Below are 9,906 nucleotides of genomic sequence, written 5' to 3' on the forward strand. Positions count from 1 at the left end.
GAAGAAGGGAAGAAGAAGGGAAGAAGAAGGGAAGAAGAAGGGAAGAAGAAGGGAAGAAGAAGGGAAACACAGTTGTAAAACAAGGCTAGCCCACATTTTGCATACTAAGACCAGAGGGTCTCATACTTAAGAACCGAACTTAAGAAACATAGCCTTCATAAGAAACATGCAAAGCATAGACTTACCTGCAGTTCCTAAGCTAAGGAGCACAGCAACCCAAAATATCCAGAAGACAATCAGAATCAGAAAGGTCCAAAGCGGCTGGAACAGGAGGAAAGGGATTCTGCCGATTATTTTACCAACAATCTGAAAGAGCTGTACCATGAACTGAAGCCTTTTTCTTAGCACAAGTATAAGGGAAAGCAGAACAACCTGTTACAGAAAAAGAAACAATTAGTTGAGTTTTTTTTTCTCAAGAAAAGTATGAAAAGTTGTCAAAGGTGCGTCCAGAGGATATAGATTTCACAAAGACATGACAGCAAGGCATTTTTCACAAACACTGTGTACTGCAAATGCTTCCTAAGACACTGCCTATATTCTCAAGGAGCCTGTGAATTAAAATCCTTGATTTCACAAAATTAATTCTATGGAAGTGTTACTACTGTTTCCTTAAAATAAAAGAGAACTCATAAATCTGTAATTCATGCAGTGGAAACAATCTATTTTTTTTACAGCAACAAACACAGAGGTATGTTACATGCTGCACATTGCTTTCATATACCCTGTATGTCACAAACATGTAAACTTCCTTCTACTCCAGTCAGCTTACTGCTGTTCACAATGGTAGGAGGTCCAAAAAGTACAGTAGCCAAACCAAATTGATTTAAGAGTTGGGCATACATGAAGACAAAGCAGACATAAAATGAAACCTTATTTAAATAATCTTTTTTCCTGAGGAAAAATCAACCAACCACCACCACCATGATGCAAAAAACCCACAATCTCACAATTATTTTTTTTTGACACCTATGAACCACATTTAAAAAAAAAAAAAAAAAAAAAAGGCTGGAATTCATAAAATAACAAATGCAACCAGTGGCAGTTGCCACTGGCTTATCACCAGTTTTCTTGCCTGCTCTGCAAAGAGCAGCCTGCAGCAGTGGATGTTCCCCCAGTTCTGCAACCAAAATGAAACTCTTCCTGCTTGTTTATTATCAACAGTTAAAAGGTCATTGTTCATAACTTACAGAGGATATGAAATAATCTGATCTATAACATTTTTATTTTCACTGTAAAGTGTCAGGCTGTTCACATCAGGTGAATCCCAGCCTATGGATCCTACTCTGCTTTAAGAAAACGGAGATGCCATCATTTTGACAAATGTTTCACTAACTACAGATTGTACACTCACGTTGCTCAATGATTCCTTTAACATTGTATCACAATGAGAAACTCTCTTTAAAAAAAGTTTCAAGACAGAATCAGGTTTTCTGTTGGAAAACAAGGTTAATGAGAGAAAAGTAGAATTTAACCCTGTAGCAGGAGGCCCAGGCACTGCTGCCTGTGCTCTGCCTGCCCCTTTCATTGTGTAACAAAGCCACTCCTCTCTACAATTGATAGGACGGGCTGAATGCACAGACTGTGTTCACGAGGAGCCAGTGCCTCTCTGCTCACCCACCGTGATTCTACAGCTAGCTGATGCACAGGGCAATGGGGATGGAACACAACTGCACTTCTACAAAACTGAAGATAATACTGCTTATACAAAGCTGAAGAGCCCTGAGCCGACAAATGAATTTCATAATGAAGATACAAAACTATTTAAATGACTGTAAGCAGTTATTGATTCTCCTTTTCAAATCTGAAAGAAATAAGGAATTATTCTTATTGTTGCAAAACCATTGCAGTTCAAGTTTTCAAGTCACAGCCCCATCACTGCTTGCTGCAAAATACTACTTACTGTAACTGCTGTAGAGAAGATGGCATATCCAAGTAGAAATTTTACATTCTCCTTTTCTGTTTCCAGTTCAGTGCTGGGATCGTTCCTGTAGTCATAGTAGAGCCACCAGAGGACACCCGAGACAACTGCAGCAAACAAGCAGCATGAAGGCGGGCAGTGCTCCCTGGGCTGCCTCCCCCCAGCCCCTCTGCCCACCCCCAGCTCCACTCAGGAGCTGTTATGTAGGAAAGGTACAGTATCAATGATTGCTGAAAAAAATCACGTCATAGTCTGTTAGCCTGAGGTACAAGCCCAGCAGAAGATTGGTTTACTTGCAGCTGTTGTAAAACTCAGCCATGAGCCAATTTCGTTGAGGAAATAGGAAGCTAACTGTTACAGAATGGCAAGTTTTAGCTGGACACATTGTGACAGTTCTCCCTTTCCAAAGCACGCAAGGTAAAACTTCACTAAACTTTCTCGTGAAACAGCAGAACTTGCATAACTGCATTCATCAGCCAAAAGAGATGTCATTTCCAGACATCTATAAAGAATTAAAACTCATAATCATCCTGACACTCAGCAGCTGGAACAGCATAGTCAGATGTTGGCACCCCAAGGCAGGCAGAACTCTGCTTGGAAATGGCTGTGGTTACTGAGGACGGCCTCCAAGAAAGGGACAGCTGTTTGCTCAGCTGCCTCTCCACCAGTTCAGCAAGATGACCTCGTTTAGCATGTGCTAAAAGGTAAATATACTTACATAACAGCCCAAACGCAACCAGTGCAATCAACGTATGGACCAGAAGAATCCGAAAGAATCTGAAGGTTAAAACCACTATAAAAGAGAAAGCTGAAAAATACACAAAGTTTAGTATGAGCGTTACCACCCATATAACTTAGCTCTTCCTTACTTCACAGTTAAGTTTAACATTCTTGTAGAAATTGGGCTTTTACTTCTAAAGAGGGATATCAAAAGCAGCAATGCGTTCTAAACCTGGTGACCTTTTTAACACTTAAAACAGATACCTCTAACTTAATAATGAGTTTATAACTGAAATATTTCACTTTGGAAATCATTATCTTTTCAACAATATTTGTGTAAGTTTTAAGTTAAAAATGAAAACATTAATGCTAATTGCATTATTCTTCTTATCAACAGCTTCTCAGTCCCCTGAAAAAAGACTTATTATCCTACCTAAAAACTCAGAATCAGATATTTCCTAGCCCTGTATTTTAGTCTATCACATTCCTCATAACAAAAAAAAACCCAATTCTTTCTTGAGAACAAATCTGTCCAGAAAATCTGAAACAGATCAATACTATTAAGTTTAAAAATATGACGTTAACAAAAACATTTTAAACTTTACATTTTAATTGAATATTACTATTCACTTTTTATTTATAACCTCATTTCTTATTTGTAACCTTACCTAGTGCAAGAACACTCAGTCCTATCACAGTATCTTTTCCTGCCAATATTCCACTCAGAATTCGGTGAAAAACATCCATTTCATTAACCATACTTATTAAGACAGATGCATATTTGGAATAGCATTCAGGATGTTGTGGAACACACCGATTAAATAAAGGAAAAGATTTACTGGAAGGTTAAAAACAAAGATAGAGAAAAAAATGTTTTCATTACTGGAGGAAGTTTCAAACCCATAGCGATTTATCCCACTGCTCCTTTTGAGCCCTCTGCAGCACCCCACCAGCACCCCCAGCACAGCGCTGCAGCAGCTGCCAGCCACCACCTGCAGCCCAGCAGTCCCCACCCCCCGCCTCCGCCATACACACAGAGTCTGACCCAACAGCACAGCACACTGGGCACAGGACAGGTATCTTACAAATGCTCAGGCAGTGGCGTCATGTTTCATCTGCAAAATAAACTCCAGGCGGCACCGTGCCTGCACTGCTGTGAGAGAACATCCATTCAAGACCAACACGGGGAACAAAGTGGATTACTATCTCACTCACCATCAGCATGTAGTTCCTATTCTGTTTGTAGCTTGGCTTCACCCATTCTGCTCCCATGTCTTTATGTAAAACCTAAACTCACGCGAGCTTGGCCATAAATTCTGTTGTAAGTAATTCTAAACTGTGAGCTTTTCACATCATTTTGAGGATGTTTACGTATTCAAAAACCTGCTCCAAAACAATGTTTGTAAGGTACATGTAACACCACCAAATATCTATGTATAAAATAATCTGTTTCTTCCAGCTAGCTTATTGAATATATTCATTGTTCTGTTCTGGCTAGGCTGCACTGCAGCAAAGACATATTCATACCTAAAAGGAGAGGTTTGTTCATTAACAAACATGTTACAACCTCTCTGAATAGCTTTGCTTCTACTATGAAATATTACTGCGCAACATGAATATGCTGAGTTCCTTGCCAAATAAAAAAGGCCTAAAAAGTTAAATATGCCAAATTTTTCATCAATTTACATGTCTTCCTTTGATCCACTGTGATGGTAATGGTTTCATGTGTTCCCTGCTCTCTCCTGGAGTTTCACCCTCTGTTTTCTCATCAGAGCAGTAGATGAGTTAGCTCTGCAAACATGGAGATTCCAATTCTTTACTGTATTTTCATAAAATGGATTTTTAAATCATGGTTTTAAGGATTTTGACTCACAAATTCATAATAAATAAAAATATACAACTAAGCCAATATATCCATACTTGACATGCTGGAAAATGTTAGACCCTGCTGCCCACAGACCTGTGCTTCAAGGCAGCTGGTTATGCAATAACTCTGACAAGTAATTTCTGGATTCAGGATAATAATCAAGGTCTGAGAGCATAGCTCCTTTTCTGAGCACTGAGTGTGAGAGCAAAAGTCTGTGCAGGAAATAGGTCACTTCTCACTTGGAGTTCTCTGTCACTGATTTGGAGACCAAACATCTCTAAAGGGTGGAGGAATGGAGAGAATGCAGCGTTCATTCTCCAGGACAGGACGCAGGTGTGTTCTCAGGCACACACAAAAACCCATAAGGATATATGTACCAAAATACACAATGCACAACCACTCTGATTTTACATGGCATCATGCCACCTACAGAATATGGGGAACTAAGAATCCTTAATAAGCTGTGCAGAAACCAGGGTGTTGTAAAGCATCCAGCAGCTCTTACCTTGGTGGAACTGGCAGCGTGGGACACAGCTCAGCTGCCTTTGGATTTAGTGTGTAACTGGAAATGCTCAGGTTGTAAACACAAAGACAAGAACCTAAGAAATTAAAGAAATGGAAAATTAACATTAGTTACAGTTCTGGAGAAAAACACACTAAGTTTTGTTTACACTTCTGTTTTGATCCCACATTCATCACTGACATTCTAGAAGGAACATAAACTAAAATTAGTTACCAGGTAAATCCATAGCAACTTTGATGGCACCTTCTGTCTTTTAGACTTAACTATAACTACCACTCACTGATCTTCATGGAGGGTAAGCACACTGTTTGTTCCACAGTGCAATACTTCAGCTCTGAACTCTTATTCCTTAAGACAAAAAAACCTAAACTGACAGATGCCACAATGGAATAGACCCCTCGTAATTTAGAGCAGAACATATGTCTATTCAGAAGCTTAATATTTCCTGCTCTCTGGGCTGAACAGTGCCAGGTACTCTGCTAATAATACTCTGCTCCGTTACATAATGCCACTAGGAAAGAAATGCTGGATGCATTCAAGCCACTCAAAATGCAACACTGCCCTCTCCCTTGACACAAACATGCAAGCAGTTTTAGCATGTGGATGGAATTTCATGCAATTTTATTCAGTTATGGTGAAATTATTTATATATCACAGGTGTTTACAGCTTTCTGTACACAACTAAATAACGGCCAAATATCATAAAATGAAATTAAAACAAATGTTGCCAATTTAAATAGAAACTCTTGCCAAAACATTCCACAAAGCCAAAAAGAGTGGAATTCCAACATCCAGTGAAAAGAGCCACTGCTGTCTGTATGGACTGCAGTTTACACATATACTACAGAATAAGGGATGGCCACAGGTTACTTCATTTATGTGTTGGAAATGAACAAACTGGAGTTGCCTCCTTTGCACAATAGCTATTCCTCACATCATATTCACCTTCAACAGCAGAATAAAAAAAAAAAATCCTATGTGGAATAGTAAACTTTGGGCTCTGATATCAAAAAGGATAACACCGACAGTACATCTCTGGAATTAATAATTCTACTACACCTTTAATCAAATTTAAAAGAACCAGTTAGACAAGTTTCTCAAATAGCACATGAGCTAAGTTCATCCACTGCCATTCTCAGCAGCCAGTTTTCTGCTGGATAATCTCAGACTTGTCCAGGAATGAATCAACCATTTTTCAGTTTGCGTAAGAGAGCTATACCATTTCTAGAAACTATGGCTTTGAAATAAAGCAGAGGTGAGGATTTATTTTCTGTTGCTATAGACTGCTCAGGAAACTGACGGTAAGAAACAATTCCCTAGTGTAGCAAACATAAGAATAATAAAGTGAAAGTTTCTCAACTGTTCTACAGATACATTAGATATTCATATTCCCTGTTGCACACCATTGTTCCTTGCAAAACTCTGGAGGTCTTCCAAAGAGTTGAGCTGCTCTTGTGGACAACTAGACACGCACAAGGAAACTGAACTGATTCTGAGGCTTTGCATTTCCGGACTGCATGAATTCAGAAAGAACACATACCTAGAAAGACAAAAAGACCCTCATTTCAAAAAACGAGCCTCCTAGTTTTCATAGGTTTCAATTCTGAGCTTTCTTTCCATCTTTTTTAAGTGCTACAAAGCAAATGAAACTTTTTCCACATACAGTGAAACAACAGGACTTTGAAGCAGAAAGTTAAGAAGCAATTTGAGACCATGCTATATTTTTGCGCCTAATTTCTTTAACAGGATCAGAAGCTACCAAGGTGGGTGGGTGCCCCTCTACATGCATTAGTTCTCTTGCGTGGAATTCAGCAGAACAACTGCTAGCTTCAACGTTAAACTTCTGTAAATACAAAGATTTGTCCACATTGTCTAACAACTGCTGGTTTGGCAGAAGCCCTAAGATCCTCCTTAAGAAGAAATCATCATAAAGCATAACGATGTCATACATTTTAAAAACCCATCTTATATTTTTCATTTCCCCCACCATTTTGCACCATTCCCACACCTTTTTATTTGCCTTTTAGTTGCAGTGTGCACATACGTATGTGATTGACAACTAGATTATCATGAAGTTAGGTGCAGTTCACAAACAGTACATTTATTTAGATATTATCTGAGGTACTTACTTTTTATTAGTCATGTCCTTTCCAGAAAGGGGCACCCCTTTCACAGGAACATTCTTCCTACCACATATGTTCCCAAAGCTGTCGTATCCAAGCACAAGTCTTTCTGCAGCACCAGCCATCACAGCATAGCCAGTTACAAACATCTATAAAAACAGTTTTTTTTTCATGTGAAATCATGCTGTGATAGCTTTTCCCTCCCAATCAATAAATATTCCTTCCAACTTATGTATTTTTGCCTTGTGAAAGCAAACTGTTAAATCTAAAATTCACCCCTCTGCACAAGGCCAGAGCAAGTCATGAGGACAAGTTCAGACCAGTTGTGCCCTTGGACCTCTCTCTGGTCTTGCAGAAAGTATACCAATTAATTTAGCAGAGTATCACAGAAGAAGGAAGAGAGTTTCTGATTAAAATGCTTGAAAAGAAGTAAGGTACTAAATCCTGCCTATGCCAAAGTTTCTGTGTGTCACTGGGCAAGGTCACTCAGGTAGCAACTTTTCCTATGTAGCCACTGCTTCTCAATTTTCAGAGTGCCCTTCAAGACACACCTGGACAACATATCTGCTGAAATACTGAGCTGCTGAAATATTGAATTTAACCAAAGATATACCTTAAAAACAAGTATAGTTAAAATGCAGATTAGGTGAAATTTCAGGAATATGCATTCTTGACTGCATCTGAAAAACCTCAACAGAGCCACATAGTGGACTTGGGTGTTACTGCACTGACCTTACAGATGCTCTGCTGCTCGACCAAAGCCCCAGCACCAAAGGTCAGATCCCAGTAAACCCAAGGGACACCTTCCCTGCTGGCTGAGCTGCAGCAACACTTGGACAGCATAAGACACTCTGCCTAGGAATGCAGCATAAACTCTGCCCAAGTAATCAGGGCCAAAACGCTCTTTGAAAAGAACTTTTCCAAGTGCCAAGAAGCAGTAATTCTTCTGTGAAGCTGGTGAAGTCTTGAGCACTTTTCCCCACAGCTTATTTATAGCACTCTGGCCACTGGAGAACTTGGTGATTTAATCATCTCCTCTGTCCCATGGAGTGCAAACCACACTTCACATACACCAAGGACAAAGCTCTTGGCTCAGCGGCCACATGCAAATTGCTGGCAGCTGCAAGACTTCTCAGCCCACATTAACCACTACCACCCTGCACGGAGCAGTTGAATATTAGCTGTGCTGGAGAGAGGTTTTACATATCAGATCCAGCACAACAGCTTTACTAATTAAGGTCTAGTGCCTTTGTTATTCTACTTTTAATTTGTGTCTAAAGATAGGATCTAAGCAAAAACTGAGTCTCATACATGAGTAAGTATGTACTTCCTTGGTCCTCAACGTATTCTCATCAGTGCTTGCATTTCCAGTGTAATTATTTAAATAATTCTATTTATAATTATGCTTGTATGTTAACACTCTCTTAACATGGTGATCTTTGCAGAGATGCCATCGTTAAAGAGGACGTACTACTTGTGTACGTGATGCTCATTACAATAACAGATTATTTTCAGATCCTATTTATTTACATAGAAAGTATGTTGAAAATCGAATAGTTTTCAAAGGAAACAAAAGGAGATGACACTGTAACTCAACTTGAAATGGTCTTTCAAAAAAAAAAATTCTGACAATCCTTCTAAAGAGGGAAGTTAACGTCCACTGCCATCAGCATGGCAAACACTGTGAGCATGTACTACTTTTAAGTTCAGAAAGCTGGATAGAAACCGTAAATATTGCCAAGTAAGAGATGGCTGAGTGACTGCTGGGAGGCATGTCAATCTCAACGTGCCAGTAATATGCACTTGCACAGAGCCGCTCATGAGATTTCAATTTTTTTTCCACTATGGAAACAAATTAGTGTCACCTTTTTCATATAATCTTTAAAAAATTAGATCCAACAAAAGAAAACAAAGCTATCTATGCACTAAACTATTGCACAGAAACTGAGCAATAAGAACAGTCAGAGAAAACAAAAATCCAAAATCCTCACCCCAACTGCAAAGTGCAGCTTACACACAGTTCAGGATGCGCATATATTCCTCTGCACTAGCTTCCTTCAAAAGAGCTCTTAGGAATTCAATCTAAAACTGGCAAATAGCATATTCATTCTTCAGTGGACTCAGAGATGTCATGAAAATCATTCAGACTTACAAAGACAAAGCCTGCGCCTAAAAGCTTGCACGCTGCCCTGGGCACAGGACAGACAGTGAGCTGACACACGGGAAGAGAGACACGGGGCAAGATAAAAACTGCAGAGAGATAACAAGTAATCAGAGTCTGGTCAGAGCCCGGATTCGTTCTCAGAAAGGGAACTCCCAGTCACCCAGCCGTGCACACACACGGCGTCCGCAGCACCTGCGCGGGACGCTATGGCGCAGCAGGGCCGGCCGCGCAGCGCGCCCCTCGCCGTTCGCACGCGGCGCGGAGCTCCATGAACTGCGGCTCTCGTTTTCTTCTCTGGGAAACGCACGCTTACCAAACCAGCCCAGAAAAGGAAGAAGAGGAGCAGCCAGAGAGGGTCTGTGCAGTTTCTAGAAATGACTGGTCTCCATTCTCTTAGTTCAGAAACACAGTCTCCAGATTCCTAAAACGAAAGACAAACAAAACACCTGTGAAAGTGAAGTCAAGTTTCAAACGTCACTGATTTTCTGAAAGCACAACCCTGCAGTTACTGCCGACGCCCGCTAGCTCCCCGATCCCAGGAGCGGGGCATCTCGGCCGCACTACCCCACCGAGCCCGCCGCCCCCCGCCCA

The 9,906-nt window shown here is 40.3% G+C and overlaps 1 protein-coding gene across 1 annotated transcript in view; it reads right to left on the reverse strand.

Moving 5' to 3' along the window:
• Positions 1–9,736, reverse strand: part of SLC44A3 (solute carrier family 44 member 3) — a gene marked incomplete at its 5' end in the record, with an annotated part of 40,689 nt that extends 30,953 nt beyond the window's left edge. The window contains 8 exon segments of the mRNA XM_021405561.1: positions 186–372; positions 1,901–2,025; positions 2,637–2,726; positions 3,307–3,476; positions 5,011–5,104; positions 6,432–6,568; positions 7,158–7,300; positions 9,629–9,736. Of these exon segments, the coding sequence (XP_021261236.1) occupies positions 186–372; positions 1,901–2,025; positions 2,637–2,726; positions 3,307–3,476; positions 5,011–5,104; positions 6,432–6,568; positions 7,158–7,300; positions 9,629–9,736 (1,054 nt within the window).

The sequence above is a fragment of the Numida meleagris genome, chromosome 7 (assembly GCF_002078875.1).
Source record: "Numida meleagris isolate 19003 breed g44 Domestic line chromosome 7, NumMel1.0, whole genome shotgun sequence".
Classification (NCBI taxonomy): domain Eukaryota; kingdom Metazoa; phylum Chordata; class Aves; order Galliformes; family Numididae; genus Numida; species Numida meleagris.